The sequence below is a fragment of the Canis aureus genome, chromosome 33, assembly GCF_053574225.1.
Source record: "Canis aureus isolate CA01 chromosome 33, VMU_Caureus_v.1.0, whole genome shotgun sequence".
Taxonomy (NCBI): domain Eukaryota; kingdom Metazoa; phylum Chordata; class Mammalia; order Carnivora; family Canidae; genus Canis; species Canis aureus.
Window position 1 is genome coordinate 954,817 of NC_135643.1, and position 20,672 is coordinate 975,488.

The 20,672-nt window shown below is 40.0% G+C and overlaps 1 protein-coding gene across 16 annotated transcripts in view; it reads left to right on the forward strand.

The window, feature by feature from the left end:
* The window catches only part of ART3 (ADP-ribosyltransferase 3 (inactive)), a 207,122-nt gene that overhangs the window by 165,468 nt on the left and 20,982 nt on the right, over nucleotides 1-20,672 (forward strand). For 13 of the 16 annotated variants that reach the window (XM_077882539.1, XM_077882541.1, XM_077882535.1 and 10 more), the window contains one exon: nucleotides 15,352-15,429. In XM_077882539.1, the coding sequence (XP_077738665.1) occupies nucleotides 15,352-15,429 (78 nt within the window). Of the gene's footprint in view, nucleotides 1-2,833; nucleotides 2,858-14,034; nucleotides 14,193-14,510; nucleotides 14,535-15,351; nucleotides 15,430-20,672 lie in introns of those variants that run through there. The other 3 variants (XM_077882544.1, XM_077882540.1, XM_077882545.1) reach the window with 3 other exon arrangements.

The following is a 20,672-nucleotide window of genomic DNA, read 5'->3' on the forward strand; positions in this document are numbered from 1 at the left end:
GGGAATATAAAAAACAGTGAAGGGAATAAAGGGGAAAGGAGATAAATGAGTGGGAAATATCAGAAAGGGAGACAGAACATGAGAGACTCCTAACTGGGAAACGAACAAGGGGTGGTAGAAAGGGAGGTGGGCGGGGGGTGGGGGTGACTGGGTGACGGGCACTGAGGGGGCACTTGATGGGATTAGCACTTCGTGTTATACTATATGTTGGCAAATTGAACACCAATAAAAAATAAATTTAAAAAATGTTTAAAAAACTTCTTAAACTCAATAGCAGAGAAACAAGCCAATCATGAAATGGGCAAAAGACATGAACAGAAATTTCAGAGAGGAAGACATAGACATGGCCAACACGCACATGAGATAATGCTCCGCATCCCTTGCCATCAGGGAAATACAAATCAAAACCACAATGAGATATCACCTCACGACAGTGAGAATGGGGGAAATTAACAAGACAGGAAACAAATGTTGGAGAGGATGTGGAGAAAGGGGAACCCTCTTGCACTGTCGCTGGGAATGTGAACTGGTACAGCCACTCTGGAAAACAGTGCAGAGGTTCCTCAAAGAGTTAAAAATAGAGCTACTCTAGGACCAGCAATTGCACTGCTGGGGATTTACCCCAAAGAAACATGCAGTGAAATGGCAGGACACCTGCACCCCAATGTTTATAGCAACAATGTCCATAATAGCCAAACTGTGGAAGGAGCCTCGGTGTCCATCAAAAGATGAATGGATAAAGAAGCTGTGGTATATGTATACAAATACCCAGCATTTGCTTCACCGTAGATGGTACTGGAGAGTATTATGCTGAGTGAAATAAGTCATTCGGAGAAGGACAAATGTATATGGTCTCATTCATTTGGAGAATATAAAAAATAGTGCAAGGGAATAAAGGGGAAAGGAGAAAAAAATGAGTGGGAAATATCAGAAAGGGTGACAGAACATGAGAGACACCGAAGTCTGGGAAACGTACAAGGGGTGGTGGAAAGGGGGGGTGGGCGGGGTTGGGGTGACTGGGTGATGGGCACTGAGGGGGGTGCTTGACGGGATGAGCACTGGGTGTTATGCTATATGTTGGCAAATCGAACTCCAATAAAAAATATACAAAAATAAAAAAATAATAAAACTAGAAGAAAAGGAAAAAAAAAAAGACTAAATCCTATTTCCCCTAAAACTTAAGCTTTGCAGTACTCTATGGTCAGTACACTTGGTGTGTGTGGGTGTTTTGTGCTGGTATTCTGGGGGAGGGGCCCGCTTTCTGCTCTCTGACTCTCAGGCACCCTTGCCCTAGTTCAGAAGTACCTGCAGAGGGATCCCTGGGTGGCGCAGCGGTTTGGCACCTGCTTTTGGCCCAGGGTGCGATCCTGGAGACCCGGGATCGAGTCCCACGTCGGGCTCCCGGTGCATGGAGCCTGCTTCTCCCTCTGCCTATGTCTCTGCCTCTCTCTCTCTCTCTGTGTGTGACTATCATAAATAAATTAAAAAATTAAAAAAAAAAAAAGTCCCTGCAGAGCCCAAGGGGGCAAGGCTTGGTGTAAGTGGTGCAAACCTCCGCTGTGGGGCGGTGAAGTCTGTCTGTGCAGCTGGGCAGGAGGAAATGGCATCAGCCCACTCCCTCCTCCTCAGAGAGGAGAGTTTGCACCCTCTGCTGTTGAAGAAGCCCTCACAGAAGAGTGAATAACCTCCCCCTTGTTTGTCCCAGGCTTCTCTCAGAGCCCTCCTTTCACTCTGTATCTAAGCCATCTACCCACCCAGTGGCACTGTGTTCCTGGGTTTTATCTCAGGCCCTCCAGCGGGTTTTCGAAATTCCAAATTTCAGGGACCTTATATTTCAGCAATGATCCTCTGGGGGTAGGTGTCACAGTGCTATGGCTGATGCCAGTTTGTCCCAGAAGGACAGTTGCACCAATGAGGACTGGCTTGGAGTTCATGGCAAAGAGTAGCAAAAAGCTGATGTCTCCGTTAGCAGCCCTCAGCAGGCACCCACCAGCTCTGTTCCGAGCAGAGGCAGTGGAACCTTTCCAAAATGCACTGCAAGAAGAGGGAACCATCTCTCCTAATGTGACCCAGGGGATCTTCAGACCATGCTGTATTTTCCAGGCCTCCGTCCTGTTTCTTCACAGGAGCACCTCCGTACCTGCCAGGCTTCGCCTTTAGTCTTTGAGCTCAGCCATGTGTGAAAACTTGGAATAACCAACCCCTCTTGTTTTCCACATCAGTGGTTTTAGGAAGTGTTTTTCTTGTGTAATGCACTGTACTCTATTCTCTCTTTCTCTCCTCTCTCCCTGATCAGGACTCCTTCCCTTCTGTAGCACTGGCTGTTCTTTTCTCCCCCAAATCACATATCTGTATCTCCTACCTTCCACAATGTGGCCGTTTTCTCTCTTTAGTTGTACAGTTTGTTCTCTTAGTCCTCAGATAGATTTCCTGGTGTTCTGAACGATTTCACATTTATCTAGCTGTATTTGAGGAGAGGCAAGCATAAGGTCCTACGACTCTGGCATCTTAACTCTCTAATCATTCAATTTAAATTACAAACTATATACACTCCCAATTTCCTTTGTAATACTTTTCAGAAAATAGTAGTACTTACTATATTCTAACATACTCATATTATTTGATTATTTTTATTTGATTGCCTCCTGCCACAGGAATGTAAGTTTAACAACGGCAAGATGTTTATTTTGTTCATTCATCTATCCCCAGTACATAAAATGGTTCCTGGAACATTGTGAAGACTCCTGAGACAGTGCGCAGATAGCACCTCTAGTCTTTCTGAGAAAGATACCTGTTTGTCCAGGGGCTTTGGCCTGAGCTTCTGGTTTGGCACACATAAGGGGGCCTCAAAACAGAGGTACTGTTTTTTTTTTTTTAATTTTTTAATTTATTTATGATAGTCACACAGAGAGAGAGAGAGAATCAGAGACATAGGCAGAGGGAGAAGCAGGCTCCATGCACCGGGAGCCCGACGTGGGATTCGATCCCGGGTCTCCTGGATTGCGCCCTGGGCCAAAGGCAGGCGCTAAACCGCTGCGCCACCCAGGGATCCCTCTGCAGGTGTACTTCTGAACTAGGGCAAGGGTGCCTGAGAGTCAGAGAGCAGAAAGCAGGCCCCTCCCCCAGAATACCAGCACAAAGCACCTCTCTGTGCTCTCCTGCCTTGGTCCAGCTTGCCAGTATCGTCCAGAAAGGAGCTTACACCATTCTCTGGTGCTCTGATTTTTGCGGTTGCTGCCAGGGGACACCTCTACATTGCCTGGGTTTGGTGGTAGCAGTTCCTAGGTTCCATGGGACTGTAACCAACAGAATTCTTGTAGCTACCACTCCCAGCTTCTGCCCCAAGAACTAACACAGCAAGAGGCAATAGATCCAGGAACTCAGTCTTTCTGTGAGAAAGGCTTGTTAGTTTATTGTCATAGTTGCAGCCTAAGGGGCAGGCTTCTATCACACACACATCTGAAGGATAAAACCTCCCCTGACACTTCAGAAGATAGGCACTATCTTTTATGCTCTCCCTCTGCCACACGCTAGAGTGCCATCATCCCTCAGAGGGGAGTTCTGATACATGTCTGGTGCCCCAGTTTTTATATCTGGTACCTGGTTTCAGCAGCTGTCACCTCAGGGAATACCCTCTAATCACTTGGCTCTGGTGGCTAGGAGCACTGGCATTCCTGGGTCTCTTGGGACTGTAACAGTCAGGATTCTTGGCAGGTACCAATCCCAGGACACTGTATAGACCAGACTGAAATACATTCCTCATCTTTTTATGAAAGAAACCTACTTGCTAGTCCTGGAACTTCAGCCTAAAGGGCAAACTTTAGGTTTTGCATACCTTTAGAGGTTATACAGATGCTCTCAGTGAATGTAGGTTAAGGAATGCCATGTTTGCACTCTTCCTCACCTTACCACAGCTCACTATTACCTCCCAGAAAGGAGCTCAGACACTTTTTTTTGTTGTTGTTGTTTATTTATTTATTTATTTATTTATTTATTTATTTATTTATTTATTTATTTATTTATGATAGTCACACAGAGAGAGAGAGAGAGGCAGAGACACAGGCAGAGGGAGAAGCAGGCTCCATGCACCGGGAGCCTGATGTGGGATTCGATCCCGGGTCTCCAGGATCGCGCCCTGGGCCAAAGGCAGGCGCCAAACCGCTGCGCCACCCAGGGATCCCAGGAGCTCAGACACTTTTCTGGAGCCCCAGTTTTGTGACTGATGCCCAGGAGACACTTCCCGATCACCTGGCTCTAGGGGCTAGTAGGACTTATGCTTGTGGTCCCGCAGGACTGTATATATTTGCATTTCTTAAAGGTTTTTGCTTGAGGATCTGCCTTTCACCCAGTCCAAATCCAGATCCTAACTTTTAGGGACACTGATTAGTCTTGGCATACTCTCAATTACAGGAACCAATTAAAAATTAAATATGTTGCTTGTATAATTACAAAGGTTTGAGAGACAACCAAGAGCAAGAGCAGTGTTGAACAATAAGTTTTATCTTCGCAAGGCCAGTCCTTCAAGACAGACAGTTGTTCGATCTAAGGCATAGAAACCAATGTAGACAGTCAAGCAAAATGAAGAAACAGGAGAATATGTTCCAAATAAAGGCAAAAATAAAACCCCAGGAAAAAGACCTTACTGAAATGGAGGCAAGTAATTTACCTGGTAAATAGTTCAAAGTAGTGGTCTTAAAAATGCTTACCAAACTTGGGAAAATTTGGATGAACACAGAACTTCAACAAAGAGAATTTTAAAAGATCAAGATAGATTAAGGAACTTACTGGACAACCTCAAGTTGTTTATAGGGTCCCAGAAAGAGAAGAAAGGTACAGAAAATTAATTTGAAGGAATAATGACTGAAAACTTCCCTAAATGAGGAAAGAAGCAGACTTGCAGATCCAGGAAGTCCAGAGGATTCCAAATAAGATGAAACCAAAGAGACCCAAACCTAGACCTATTATAATTAAATAATTATAATAAAAATGTCAAAAGTTAAGGGGAAGGAGAGACTCTTAAAATCAACAAGAGGAAAAAAGTTGTTACCATGCAAGGGAACCCAAATAGTCTATGAGCATATTTTTTAGCAGAAACCTTGCAAGCCAGAAGGGAGTGACACAATGTATTCAAAGTGCTGGGAGAAAAAACAATGCCAAGAACACGCTGCCCAGCAAAGCTATCAACCAGAATTGAAGGAGAGATAAAGAGTTTTCCAGACAAGCAAAAACTAAAGGAGTTCATCACCAGTAAACTGGTCTTAAATATTAAAGGGATTTGTTAAGTTGAAAAGAAATCTAAACAGTAACAAGAAAACATATGAAAAAAATATATCCCAGTGGTAAAGGTAAATATTTACTAAAGGGATTATGTTAATAACGTAAAGCTAGTATGAGGTTTGAAAACCAAATATACAAAATAATATAAAAATATAACTACAGGGATCCCTGGGTGGCGCAGCGGTTTGGCGCCTGCCTTTGGCCCAGGGCGCGATCCTGGAGACCCGGGATCGAATCCCACGTCGGGCTCCCGGTGCATGGAGCCTGCTTCTCCCTCTGCCTGTGTCTCTGCCTCATTCTCTCTCTCTCTCTGTGACTATCACAAATAAATAAAAATTAAAAAATATATATAACTACAATAATTAGTTAAGGGATACACATGATATGAAAAGATGCATAATGTAATATCAGAAACAAGACATTGGAGAGTAAGAATGTAGACTCTAAAATGCATTCAAACTTGAGTTGTCATCAACTTAAAATAGACATAAATTTTTATATGTAGGCTTCATGATAACCACAAAGCAAAAACCAGTAGTAGGTGCACAGGAGATAATGAGAAAGGCATCTTAAGCATACCATTAAGGAAAGTCATCAAACCACAGTGGAAAAGAACAAGAGAAGAAGAAAGGAACAGAAGAAGTATGAAACAGCCAGAAAGCAAATAACAAAATGGCAGTAATAAGTCTACACCTATCAATAATTTTTTGAATGTAAATGGACTAAATTCTCCAATCAGAAGATGTAGGGTGGCTAAATGGATAAAACAAGACCCATCTATATGTTGACAAACATAAAGGCACACAGAGACTGAAAATTAAGAGGTAGAAAAAGATATTCCATGCAAATGGAAACCAAAAGAGAGCTGGGGTAGGTATACTTATATCAGACAAAATGGACTTTCAAACAAAGGCTGTAATAAGAGACAAAAAAAAGGGTATTACATAATGATAAAGGGATCAGTTTAACAAGACAATATAACATTGTTATATGCACCCAAAGTAGAAACACCTAAATACTTAACACACCTATAGAGAGAATTAGCAGCACAATAATAGTAGGGGACTTTGAACACCTCCTTTCTTACATCAATAGATCAGACAGCAAAACCTAGGGAAACATTAACCTTAAATGACACATTTGACCAGAGAGACATAACAGGTATATATAGAATGTACCATCCAAAAGCAACAGAATACACATTCTTTTCCAGTGTACATGAAACATACTCTAGAATAGATCAAGTCTTAACAAATCTAAGAAGATTGAAATTCTATCACTCTTCTTTTCCAAACCCAATGGTTTGAAACAGGAAATCAATTACAAAAAGAAAACTGAAAATTTAAAAATATGTGGAGATTAAACAGCATGCTACTAAACAGGCAGAGTGGGTCAATGAATTCAAAAGTGAAATAGAGGGATCCCTGGGTGGCACAGCGGTTTGGCGCCTGCCTTTGGCCCAGGGCGCGATCCTGGAGACCTGGGATCGAATCCCACATCGGGCTCCCGGTGCATGGAGCCTGCTTCTCCCTCTGCCTGTGTCTCTGCCTCTCTCTCTCTCTCTCTCTCTCTCTCTGTGACTATCATAAATAAGTTGAAAAAAAAATAAATATTTTTAAAAAAGTGAAATAGAAAAAATACCTGAGACAAAGGAAAATGCAACATATCAAAGCTTATAGGATACAGCAAAAAGAGTTCTAAGAAGTACATAGCAATAAATGCCTACCTCAGAAACAAACATCTCAAACAATCTAACCTGATACCTCAGGAGACTAGAAAAAAAATAAATAAAGCCCAAAGTTAGTAGAAGGAAGGAAATAAAAATCTGAGCAGAATAAATGACATAGAGACAAAAAGACAATAGAGAAGATCAGTGAGGGCACCTGGGTGGCTCAGTGGTTGAGCATTTGCCTTTGGCTCCGATCGGAGTCCCGCATCAGGGGGATTGCTTCTCTCTTCCTGTGTCTCTGCCTCTCTCTCTCTGTCTCTCGTGAATAAATAAAATCTTAAAAAAAATCAATGAAACCAAGAGCTGGTTCTTAGAAATTATAAACAAAATTGCCAAATCTTTGGCTAAAACTCACCAAGAAAAAAAAGAGGACTTAAATACAGAATGACAGAGGAGTCATTACAACTAATACTACAGAAATACACAGTATCATAAGAGACTATGAACAATTATACACTGACACATTGGACCACCTAGAAAAATGGATAAATTCCTAGAAATATAAAACCTTTCCAAACTGGGGGACCTGGGTAGCTCAGTGGTTGAGCATTGTGATCCAGGGTCCTGGGATTGAGTCCTGCATGGGGCTTCCCACAGGGAGTCTGTTTCTTCCTCTGCCTGTGTCTCTGCCTCTCTCTCTCTGTCTCTCATGAAGAAATAAATAAAATCTTTGAAAAACAAAATCCTTTCCAAACTGAGTCAGGAAGAGAAAAAAAAAAACTGAACAGATCGATTACTTAGTAAGGAGATTGAAGCAATGATTTAAAACCTCCCAACAAAATTCCAGGACCAAATAACTTCACTGATGAATTCTACCAAAGAAGAATTAATATTGGGGCAGCCCCAGTGGCGCAGCGGTTTAGCACCTCCTGCTAAAGGAGGCAAGGATGTGATTCTGAAAGAATCTGGAGTGTGATTCTGGAGACCCAGGATCGAGTCCCACATCGGGCTTCCTGCATGGAGCCCGCTTCTCCCTCTGCCTGTGTCTCTGCCTCTCTCTTCGCTCCCTCTGAATGAATAAATAAATAAATCTTTAAAAAAAAAAGAAGAAGAATTAATATCAATAATTCTCAAACTCTTCAAAAAATAAAAGAGAACATTCCAAACTCATTTTATGAGGCCAGCATCAGCCTGATATCAAAACCAGACAAGAAAAGACAATTACAGAGAAAAGAAAACTACAGACCATACCTCAGAGATGTAAGGATGATTCAACATTTATAAATCAATCAGTGTGACACACATTAACAAAATGAAGGGGAAAATCATATTATCATTTAAATAGATGTAAAAAAGACGTGACAAAATTCAATATCCATTCATAATAAAACTTGCAATACAGTGAGTATAGAGGGAACATCCCTCAACATAATGAAGGCCATTTATGAACAGCCCACAGCTAACCTTACAAAGCAAGGGGCAATCCTCTTGGATCCCCTCCATCCTTGGGAGCTTTGCGCTCTCAATAATCTCTGCTTTACTTTCACTCAGTTGGGAAAAAAACAACAGCAGCAAATAAGACAAGGATGCTCATTCCTTTTTTTTTTTTTTTAAAGATTTATTCATTTATGTGAGAGAGAACATGCATGAGCAGTGTGGGGGCAGAGGGAGAGGGAGACAAGCAGACTCCGCACTAAGTGCAGAGCTCAGTGTAGGGCTTGATCCCAGGACCCTGAAATCATGACCTGAGCTGAAACCAAGGGTCAGGCATTTAACTGACTGAGCCACCCAAGTCCCCCAAGGATGCCCACTCTTGTCCTTTTTATTCAACATAATGTTGAAGTCTTAAACACAGTCAAGAAAAATATAAAAGACATCCAAATTGGAGAGAAAGAAGGAAGATTATCACTCTGAAGATGACATATTTTATATATAGCAAACCTTAAAGACTCCTCCTAAAAACTTAAAACTAGTAAATTCAGTAAAATTATAGAATATAGATTCAGTATACAGAGGGGTGCCTTGGTGGCTGAGTCAGTCAAGCATCCAACTCTTGATTCTGGCTCAGGTCATGATATTAGGATCCTGGGTTCCAGCCCCGAGTTGGGCTCTGTGCTCAGAGAGGAGTGTGCTTTAGGATTTCTCTCCTCTTCCCTTTGCCCCTCCACCTGCCCAGTCTTGCTCTTTAAAAAAAAAAAAAAAAAATGTCTTTCAAAGTCAATATAGAGAAAAATATGTTGCATTTCTACACACCAATAACAAACTATCAAAGAAAAATTAAGGGGGCACCTGGGTGGCTCAGTTGGTTAAGTTTTGGCTCTGTCATGATGTCAGGGTTGTGAGATGGAGCCCTGCATCCGATCAGGCTCTGCACTCAGTGGGGAGTCTGCGATTCTCTCTTCTCTCCCTCAGCCCCTCCCCCACTCACATTTTTTTTTCTCTTTCTCTCAAATCTTTTAAAAAAGGAGAAATTAAGAAAATAATCCCCATATGCAGTTGCATTAAAATGAGTAGAATAAGGGGATCCCTGGGTGGCTCAGCGGTTTGGCGCCTGCCTTCGGCCCGGGGCGTGATCCTGGAGACCCGGGATGGAGTCCATGTTGGACTCCTTGCATGGAGCCTGCTTCTCCCTCTGCCTGTGTCCCTGCCCCTCTCTCTCTCTCTCTCTCTCTCTCATGAATAAATGAATAAAAATCTTAAAAAAAAAAAAGGAGTTGAATACTAGGAATATAACCAAGGAGGAGAATGACTTCTCAGTACAGACTGGGATGGATGCTCATGGATTGGAAGAATTCAAATGTTGAAATGTCCATACTATCCATAGCAATCTATAGATTCAAGGCAACCTTTATCAAAATTCCAATGACATTTTTCACAGAAATAGAACAAGCAATTTTAAAATTTGGGTAGAACCACAAAAGACCCCAGATAGCCTAAGCAGTCTTGAGAAAGAACAACAAAGTATGAGGCTCCCTGTTTTCAGACCATATTACAAAACTATAGTAATCAAACTAGTATGGTATCGGCATAAAATAAAACAGACAACGGGGGCACCTAGATGGCTCAGTCACTTGAGCATCCAACTCTTGATCTCAGCTCAGGTCTTGATCTCAGGATCATGAGTTCAAGTCTCACATTGGGCTCCATGCTGGATGTGGAGCTTACTTAAAAAACAACTGGGACACCTCAGTCGTTGTTGGTGGCTCAATGTCATTTAAGTGACTGCCTCTGGCTCAGGTCATGATCCTGGGATCCTGGAATTGAGCCTCATGTCGAGCCCCTGCTCATCAGAGTCTGCTTCTATTCTCCTTCTCATCCTCCCCCCCTGCTCTTGCTTGCTGTCTCTCTCTCTCTGAAATGAATAAATAAATCTTTAAGAAAACAGTAAAAACCAAAAACCAGACACACAGATCAGTGGAACAGAATAGAGATCCCAGAAATAAATATGTATATGGTAATTTAATTTAGACGAAGGCACCAAGAATATACAATGGGGGAAGGACAATCTCTTTAATAAATGGTGTTGGGAAAACTGGACAGCAACATGCAAAAGAATGAAACTGGACCACATTCTTAGGTCATACACAAAAATTCGCTCAAAATGGATTAAAAATTTGAATTAAAACATGAAACTTTAAAAACTGGAAGAAAACACAAGGAGTAAGCTCCTTGTCATCAATCTTGGCAGTAATTTTTGGATTTGACACCAAAAACAAAGGCAACAAAAACAAAAATAAACAATTGGAATTATATCAAACTAAAAAATTCCTGCAAGCAAAGGAAACCAGTAACAAAATGAAAAGGCAGCCTTACTGAATGGGAGAAAAATATTTGTAAATCATATATCTGAGAAGGAGTTAATATCCAAAATATGTGAAGAACTCCTATAACTCAATAGTAAAAAAAATAAACCAATTTTAAAAATGAACAGAGACTCTGAATAGACATTTTTCCAAAGAAGGCATACAGAAGGTTAATGGGGATGTGAAAAGATCTTCAAAGTCCCTAATCAGGGAAATGCAAGTGAAAACCACAGTAAGCTATTACATCACTCCTGTTAGAATGGCTATTATAAAAAAGAACAAAGGGGTTGTTGGCCTGCAAGGGGAAAAATACCAAGCGTAAGGATGTGGAAAAGGGGACCTTTGTACCCTGTTGGTGGTAGTATATATTGGAGAAACCACTATGGAAAAAATAGAACTACCGCAGCCCAGGTGGCTCAGCGGTTTAGTGCCGCCTTCAGCCCAGGGCTTGATCCTGGAGACCAGGGAGTCCCACATTGGGCTCCCTGCATGGAGCCTGCTTCTCCTTCTGTCTGTGTCTCTGCCTCTCTCTGTGCGTCTCTCATGAATAAATAAAATCTTAAAAAAAAAAAAAAAAAAAAGAACTACCGTATAATCCCACAGTTTCACTTCTGGGTATTTATATGAAGAAAACACTTAAATGACATTACAGCATTATTTATGGTAGCCAAGATATGAAAACAACTTAAGTGTCCATCATAAAGAAAATGTGTGTGTGTGTATGTGTGTGTATACACACACGTATACATATATATAAATAAAATGGAATATTATCAGCCAAAAAAGGATGAAACCATGCCATTTGTGAGCACATGGATAGACCTTGAGGGCAGTATGGTAAATGAAATACGTCAAAAACAAAAACATCTTATGATCTCAATTATATGTGGAATCTTTAAAAATTTTTTTTTGAAATGCAACTCATGGATACAGAGAACAGATCAGTGGTTGCTGTAGTTGGAGGTTCAGAGGGGTGAGTAAAATGGGTAAAGGGAGTCAAAAGATAGAAATTTTCAGTTATAAAATAAATATCATTGGGATATCAGGTACAACATAGTGATTGTAGGTAATAAAACCACATTGCATATTTGAAAGTTAAGAGAGTGAGTCTTAAAAGTTATCGCACACAAAAACTTGTATGGTGACAAATGTTAACTAGATTTATTATGGTGATCATTTTGTAAGATATAAATATCAAAACATTATATTGTACACCAGAATCTGATATGTTGTATGTTAATTATGCCTCAATTTTTAAAAATTAAAAACTGAAGTAAAACAAATGGAGCAAAAGTATATTGAAAATAAATAAGCTCAGACTTACCTTGAACTTCATGCGGTGTTTGTTACATGCTTTTTGGTAGATTTCATCTTGTGTGAAACATAGACAAATCTGGTAGGTTTTAGTGCCAAAGACAGGAAAATCCCGCTGCCCAATTCACTATAGGCTCACACGCCTGAGACTTAAAAGAAGGTCAGTGTGAACATAATACCTGAAAATATGGGCAAGCCCTCTTTTTTCTTTCTGACCAAACTTTTTCTTTTTAATGATGCTATTGCTGGGAGTCTATTTAGTATGTTAAGTTGTATCTTAAACTGCTTAGCCAGCGAGGTTGGAAGGAAGGAAGAGGTTTTGAAGGCTGAAGATTAGAGATGGATTTGTAAAACTGGGTGTACTTTAATATTTAAAATACTTAGTTGAGTAAAAATGTATGTATATATCTACATATACAGAGGAAAATACACAGAAGCATATAGTTTGGTGAATTTTCATAAACTGAATATATCAGTATAATCAACACTCAGAACCAAACCAGAACCTGAATAGCATCCCAGATACTCTCCTTGTCCCCCTTCCAGTTATTATATCCTACTCAGAGTAACCAGTATTCTGACTCTAATGCTATATATGTGTTTTGTTTGATTTTGTTCATGATATATGAATTAAATCATGCAGTATATACATGTCCTCTTCTTTTGCTCAAAAATATTTTAAGATTTATCCACATTTCTTATATATGGTTAGAGTTTATTAGTGCTACACACAATTCCATTGTATGAATATAACAATGTATCCATTCTGTCCTTAGGCATTTGGATGGTTTCCATTTGGGGGCTAATATACATTGTGTATCATCGAAATATTAATGTACTTTGATACATAAATATTAATGTACTTTGAGCATAAATTTCCTACGACATTTCACAGTTTTTTATCTATAGTGGGGCGGTGGTGTTGTGCGAAGCCCTGAACCACCTGGACTGTGCCGTGCAGCAGTTTGGGCTGGACAAATCTGTTTTTGACAAGGAGATTCAGATGCTGCTCACAGCTATGGAAGATAAAAGCCCCCACCTGACCATTTCCCACCTACTCTGGATCAACAGAGTACAGGATCAGGGGTGTGCTTACCTGATGGGGAACATCTCAAGTAATCTCACAAAGGCTTCTCAATGGTCACAGTGAGCCTTACTTCTCCTAGCACACCCTGTCCTGTAGACTGTAATACACGGTGGTGGGGGTTGTGATTTCAGGCCTGTCCCTTTACAGTGTCCTAGTGATATGACTGTGTATGTACCATTGTGCCTAAGCCCCCAGCCCCACCTTTAAAATTCCCATCTTACCTTGCAGTAGTTAGAGGAACACATTAAATGGATAAATACTCTGGGGGAAAAAAAGTTTCACAGTTTTTTATCCATAGTGAACTCTTAAGTATTCTTCAATGTTGCAATCTATGTATTTACTCTGTGTACCTTACTCAAATGAGAGCTGTAGTTGCAGGTATTATGAAATCCTTCCCTTCTTAGTGTCCTCACTGGACTTTTTCTAAAACTCAGATTTTTAACATCTATTTTGGTTAAGTATGCATAGTGATACGTTTTATCAGATCGTGAGTGCTTTTTATTGCTGTTTTACTTGCTTTTGCATCCCAGCAGCTGGCACAGTACCTGAAAAATAGTATGCTGGTTGAGTGAATGGTGATAGTCATCATCATTGCCAGAGATTAACACAGCAAGTCACCTTAGCTATGTGAACCATCTAGTTAGGGTAAAGTCTTTGCTTTACTTTGACATCTCAGAGTCAAAGGGTTAGGAATGGGAGGTGATCACTCTCTAAGAAGCCTATGACAGGGCTCAGAATTGAACACGCTGTGTGTTAGAGGGAATTGCTGTGGCTTTACAAGCCTCTTGGAGATTTCATGTGTTAACAGCAGTGATTCCAAAGCATGGTGTGGGGGCCAGATATAAATAGCAGAACACAAATGGGGTAATGTGCCACTGCCAAGCTACTGCTGGGGGTGTTTATAAAAAGAAAAGCATTCCCTTCTCAGCTCTCACTGTCAACAACCTCTCATCCTGAAGACACGCTTACCACAACTGAGAGAGTGGGGGGACAGTTTGAGACCTAGCATCACTTAAACCTCCTCCACAGGCAGAAAAGCCAGGTAAACATTTTAACTTATTTACACTCAGACTACGGAAGTAAAGAATTTACAGAAAACCCTGATTCAGAGCTTGCTTGGCAATTACTGCCTCGTGACAGTTCTCTGTCAAGTATTACATTTCAAATCTTTTTTAGAAAGTAAAGTTTAACACAAAAGTAGCATTGTAGTTGTATATTTTAGTATCTCTAGTGAAAGAAACTGCTGAGTAAAGATGGGAATGTGGGGCCCGAAAGGGAACTCTTCCTTTGCACTGTGCTGTTCATTCTTATTTGCAGATGCCAGAATATGATGATTGGTAAGATAAAGTAGATTTCAGTTCCAGTAATGTCAACTTTGTTGTAGGTATGTGGAAGGAACCAACCTTTAATTGAATCTGTTAATGGCTGTGGGACAGCTTCAGCTCTTGAGGGCCTCTTAACCTCCTTTCAGTCTCCTAAATATTGGGACAAGTATTGGACCTTTGTCCAATAGAGTCGTATAATCTTATTAGAATTACTGCCTACCCAATTTTTTCTTATTTTCATTCCTGCCATCAGAAATGTATGCAAGACACTTGTTTTATACTTGGGCTTCTCTTGAATGTGAATATTTGGGGGATGGAGCACCTTTGGTTAACCCTCTGGTTAGAACCACTGCTGGTCTCATCATTCCCTCCATCCTATCCAGATGGGTGTGACTTAGTTTGTAAAAAAAAGATAAAAGAATGAATTATGTGCATGGACAATAATTACTGAAGAATTTTTGGAAACTGGGAGCTAGGAGACCACCAGTCTGAAATGGTTGGTTTTTAATTTGTGTTATTTTATGTGTATGCTGAGGAGAAATTTAGAGATAGAAGGAAAATGTGATTCCCAGTGACTCTCTGTGGTGGGAGGGACAACATGGCTGGAGGAGAATGGAATTGGACAGATTGAATCTTGAGCAATTTGCTGAAGTTCTCTGAGCTTTTGTTTCCCTATCTGTAGTATGAGGATGTTAGATTACCAGATAAAATCTAATGGCCCTTCCAGCCATTGGAAATTTATTGATAATCACTTCCTGACCATCATGATACCCACTCTCATTCTGAATGAAAATACATATAGTGTGTCATCCTGCTCTACTTCCCTAAACTACTTTTTTAAGACTGCTAAATTGGAATTTCCTCATTTTAATTTAGAAGAGAAAAATGAAGACAGGACATTTTGTTATGGTCACCATGCTGCTGGCAGCTATGATTCTAATGGACATTTTCCAGGTAATGTTGGGAATGGGAAGTATGTAGTCATTGGAATGGGAACTCTTGATATAATGTTGCCTGAGGCATCTGTGTGGGTTGATGTTGGAAATGAGAGCAGATAAAATAGACTAGGTAAATTAGTTTTATAGAAGTAGTTTTTATCTTTTCATTTTACACTTTAGAGACAGGCTAACTGTAGAAAGTTGAAAAGATTAAAATTAAGCAAACAGAGGAAAGTAAAAATCATCCACAGTCCCTCCACTCAGAGGGAAAGACTTAATGTTAGTGTATAGTTTCCTTGGCTTTTTTCTGTGTCTGTGTGTGTGTGTGTGTGTGCAATTTAGAAAAATGGGTTCACACTGTCCAAAGTATTTTTTTTTACTTTGCTTTTTAAGTTACTTCTGTACCATAAATGTCTATATCTTTAAGTATTCTTAAAATACGTATTTTATCCAAATAATACAACACTGCAGTGTTCGGTATGTGTATTTTATTGAACTATATAATGACCATCTTCTCATATCCAGTGTTTTTTTTTTCTGATAAAACTTTTATGATTTTATTTTTTATGATTGAATCTTTAAACTTTGTGACATATTTTTATGTAAAATATGAGCCAGGTGTCTCATTTGATTTCTTTCCCCACAATGTTAAGTGTCACTTCACTACTGAATATTTGTCCACTGATTTGAAGTGCCTTCTTTGAAATATGTTAAGTTCTTAAAATTGTATTTTTGAATTTAATATTCTGACCCCTTGTCTGTGGAATCATTGCATATTCTGTTGCCTGTACTATAGTATGATTTTTTAAAAAGATTTTATTTATTCACAAGAGACACAGAGAGAGGCAGAGACACAAGCAGAGGGAGAAGCAGGCTCCCCATGGGAAGCCTGATAACAAGACTCGATCCCAAGAGCCTGGGATCGTGACCTCAGCCAAAGGCAGACACTCAACCACTGAGCCACCCAGGCATCCCTGCAGTATGATTTTTAAAAATGAGGTATAGTTCACATGTCATAAAGAAAAAATCACCATTTTATATAATTCAGTGGTTTTCATAAATTGACTGTGTTGTACAACCATCACCACTATTCGTTACAGAACATTCCCATCACCCCCAAAAGAAGCCCTGTAGCTATCAGCAGTCAGTCCCAATTCCCTCTTCCCTGCATCCCATGCAACCATTTTTTTAAAGAGATTTTATTTATTTATTCATGAGAAACACAGAGAGGCAGAGACACGGGCAGAGGGAGAAGTAGGAAGCCCTATGTGGGACTCGATCCCAGAACCCCAGGATCATGCCCTGAGCCAAAGGCAGATACTCAACCACTGAGCCACCCAGGCGTCCCTCCCCTACCAACCATTAATCTACTTCCTGTTTCAATGGATTTGTGTATTCTAGATATTTCACTTGAATGGAACCATACCGTATCTGACCCTTTGTGTGGCTTCTTTCACTTAGTGTATTGTTTACAAGGTTCAACCATGTTGTAGCATATACTAGTACTTCATTACTTATTAGAGCTGAATAATATTCCATTATATGGTTATGCCACATTTTATTTATCCATTTATTAATTTTCTTCAAAGATTTTATTTGAGAGAGAGAGAAAGAGCATGAGCAGGAGGCAGGCAGAGGGAGAAAGGAAGCAGACTTCCTGCTGAGCAGGGAGCTTGATGCAGGGTTCAATCCCAGGACCCCTAGATCATGACCAGAGCAGACTGAGGCAGATACTAAACCGACTGAGCCACCCAGGCACCCCTATCCATTTATAGATTGATGGACATTTGGATTCTCACTTTTTTTTTTAAAGGAATGAATAATCCTGCTCTGAACTTTCATGTACAGATTATTATGTGAACATGTTTTCAGTTCTCTTGGGTATATACCTAATTTCTGTTATGTGGTAACTTTATGTTTTAATATTGGAGGAACTTCCAAACTGTATTCCCAGGGGCTGCGCCATTTTATATTCGCACCAGCAATGTACGAGGGTTTAGTTTCTCTACATCCTTGCCAACAATTACCTTCCATTTTTCCCCTTATGATTATAGCCATTGTAATGGGTGTGAAGTGATATCTCATTGTGGTTTTGATATGCATTTTTACATTATGCATATCAAAGTCTTTTGTAACATAATTTTCATGTGTGTTCTTTGAATGTTCCATTATTTGTTTAACCAGTTTATTTTCATGAACATTCAGATAATTTCACATTTTTTGGTTATATTTTTGTAATAAATTTTTAATAATTAAATTTCTTTAGTATTGGCTTTTGTTTCAGTGGATAAAACAGAGGATGAAAATATAAGCAGTGTTTTCCCCTAGCCTTTTGGACAGTCCCTAAATATCCATTCAGTTTTCCCTGAATGGTGGCGGCATTTGTGAACTTTTTCACTGCTCAAGGCACTCACTGTACAGAACACACAATCAGCTGTGGCTTTGGGCCAGAAAGACTGAATGCCTAAAATTAGACTGGTGGAGACTGGTTAGAGGCATAGGGAAAAGATAGGAATATGCTAGATAGGATATGGTGTGACTGTGATACGATGTGACTCAGATATGATGTGAGGAATGTGGGAGGTGGTTTCAGAGTGTTACGTCATATAATACCTTGAAGTCTGGAAGATGAATCAGGTATCATTGGCCAAGATACACCATGGTACATTCTGTGCTGCAGAGGAAAGTGCATTTCTTGGCTAGGAAATGACAATGATTTAATCTCCTGAAGCTCAGATTCCCATTTCAGGAAACTGACCTACAGACCCAGGAGTTCAGGGGTCTCAGTGACTTCCCCAGCAGAATATTCTGTGACTGGTAGTAAAGATAGTTTCTCATGCTGGCACAGTTTCTTCATTTGTAGAATGATGTTACGAACTGTCTGTCCAAGCTTTCGTAATAGTTGTTAGGAGGAGAAAATTAGTCTTTTGGAAGTGCTACATAAATCTCAATGAACTTTATCATTGGACATTTTGTTTAAGAAGATAGACTCTGGGGCCAGATTGCCTGTCTTCAAATCTTGATTTCAGACAAGTTACTTAGTCTGTCTTAGTTTGCTCATCCTTAAAAAAAGGGACTAATATTACTTACCACACAGAGTTGCCATGAGGATTAAATGAATTCATTAATATATAGAAACACTTAGCACTTAGCATACAGAAGACACCCTGGAGAACTTTGTTAGTTCTCAGTGATGCAATGGCCACAAGAGGGTGACTGAGAAGAAGATACCTAGGAAAACTAAAAAATGAATAGATGATGGTGTGTAAGGACCAGGTTGTTGATAGCTGTTGTAGGCAGTAGGACAATAAGTTTGGTCTTAGACTATTAACAGTTGATAAGTTTGGTCTAAGACTATTAACAGTTGAAAAGTCTTTGTGCAATTCAAATGAACTTAGTAAGTAGACAGTTGATGATACAGGTCTGGCACTTACAAGGACAGGTCAGAGGTATTTAGATAATTGATCCTATGGACATGTATATAATTGCCTAAGGGCAGAGTTGAAAGTTAAAAAATAAGAAGCCTTGAGAAACTCCACCACTTAATGGCCAGGAGAGTATGTTGCATCTTCAAAGGAACCTAAGAGATGTTCCCCTTAGCGAGAGCTGTTTGAGTGGAGGAATGTATGTCGGAAGCTGATTGGAGAGGATTGAATAGGAGTAGAAATGAAATGGAGATAGGAAGGTGGATGTTTCTTTCAAGAAGGTTTTGAGGGGGAGAAGAAAGGAAGCAGATAGTTATCCTGGGATACTTACTTTGCTTTTTTAAGTTGATTTTCTTTCTCTCCCTGCTTCTCTCTCCCTGCCACACACAATGTCACTCACACACACACACTTTTTAAGAATCATTCATGCAGGGGAAAAAACAATCATTCACACAGAGGCTGGAACTCTACCAGCTTCTGGCTAATAATTTATAGTTTCCAGCTGAGGTCTCCTGCTTAGGTAGCAGTTTAGGCAGCCAATGTACAATTACAAGTATAAAATAGTGGAAAGAGAAAGCAGTGAAGGCATTGTCCTTTTATTTGTAGAAACCCTTAAATGGTGTCCCAGGGCAGATTTGCTCATACTGTGTTTTCATCCATAGGCCAGAGTAGAGGGTTCTTATTTTATAGGATTTCTATTCCTTTAGTGCCTACAGTTCTTGGTCAGCCCACTTGAAAGAATGAGGCAGACCAGACTAAGAGTGGTGGACAGCAAAGCAAAGTTTATTGAGTGATAGTACAAAGCTCCTGAAAAAGGAGGAGAGACCCAAGAGGGTTGTCACCAGAGTTTCTAAGTCTGGAAGCTTATATGAGCTTGTTAGCCGCTGTTTTAATGTGATTGATCCTCCCAGTGCCTGTCATCCAATCAGGTTTTTGTCATCTATTATGTGTGGAAGGGTGGCCAGCTCCTTCCAGGGTGCTGTAAAATCCTTTTAAGGGTAGTTTTCTTTGGGGTGGAGGGAGAGGCTTGTCCCTGCCTGCCTTTCTTCTGACTATCCTTCATTAATTTATTTCACTTGAATATTTTGTTTGGAATTCAAAAGGTAAATGTGACACAGATCTTGCTCTTGAGGAGCTTACAGTATAATACATGCATTCCTATCGTGGAATAATGAAGATAACCACAGCATGTTGAAGGCTTAATAGGTGGTAGGCAGTGTGGGTAAGGGCTTTGCATATATTCATTTTATCATTAGTTCTTTACAATAGTCCTGCAATTAAGATATTATTTCCTGTATCCTTATTTTTAGATGAAAAAAATTGAAGCTCAGAAATGTAAAGTAACTTTCTCATATCTAATTAGTATCTAGTTATGGAATTCGAACCCAGATCTGTCTGGCTCCAAGCTAATGCTGATTATATATTACACAACCATATGTATATGTATAATATATATATATATATATATAATTTAAAGATACATTAGGCCTTTCTCGTTGTATGTAACAGAAACAAAACTCAAACTAGTTCAAGCAAATAGGGAATTTATTGATTCTTATGACTGAGGTAGAATATAGTCTTCAGGTACAGCTAGACCCATGGCCTTAACTAATGTCATCAGCGCCTTGTCTCTTGTCTCTCTCCCTTTCAGCTCTGCAAACCTTCCTTTGTTGGCTTTGTTTACAGATAGGATTCTCCATGGAACTAAAAGGACAACTGTTGGCTGCCCCAAGCCAATATTACTGTCAGAGCTTATGGTTGTAGAGGAAGAAAGCCTTATTTCTCTCCCCTGGGAGAGCTCTTGTTTTTAAACCTGCATCACTGGGGCACCTGG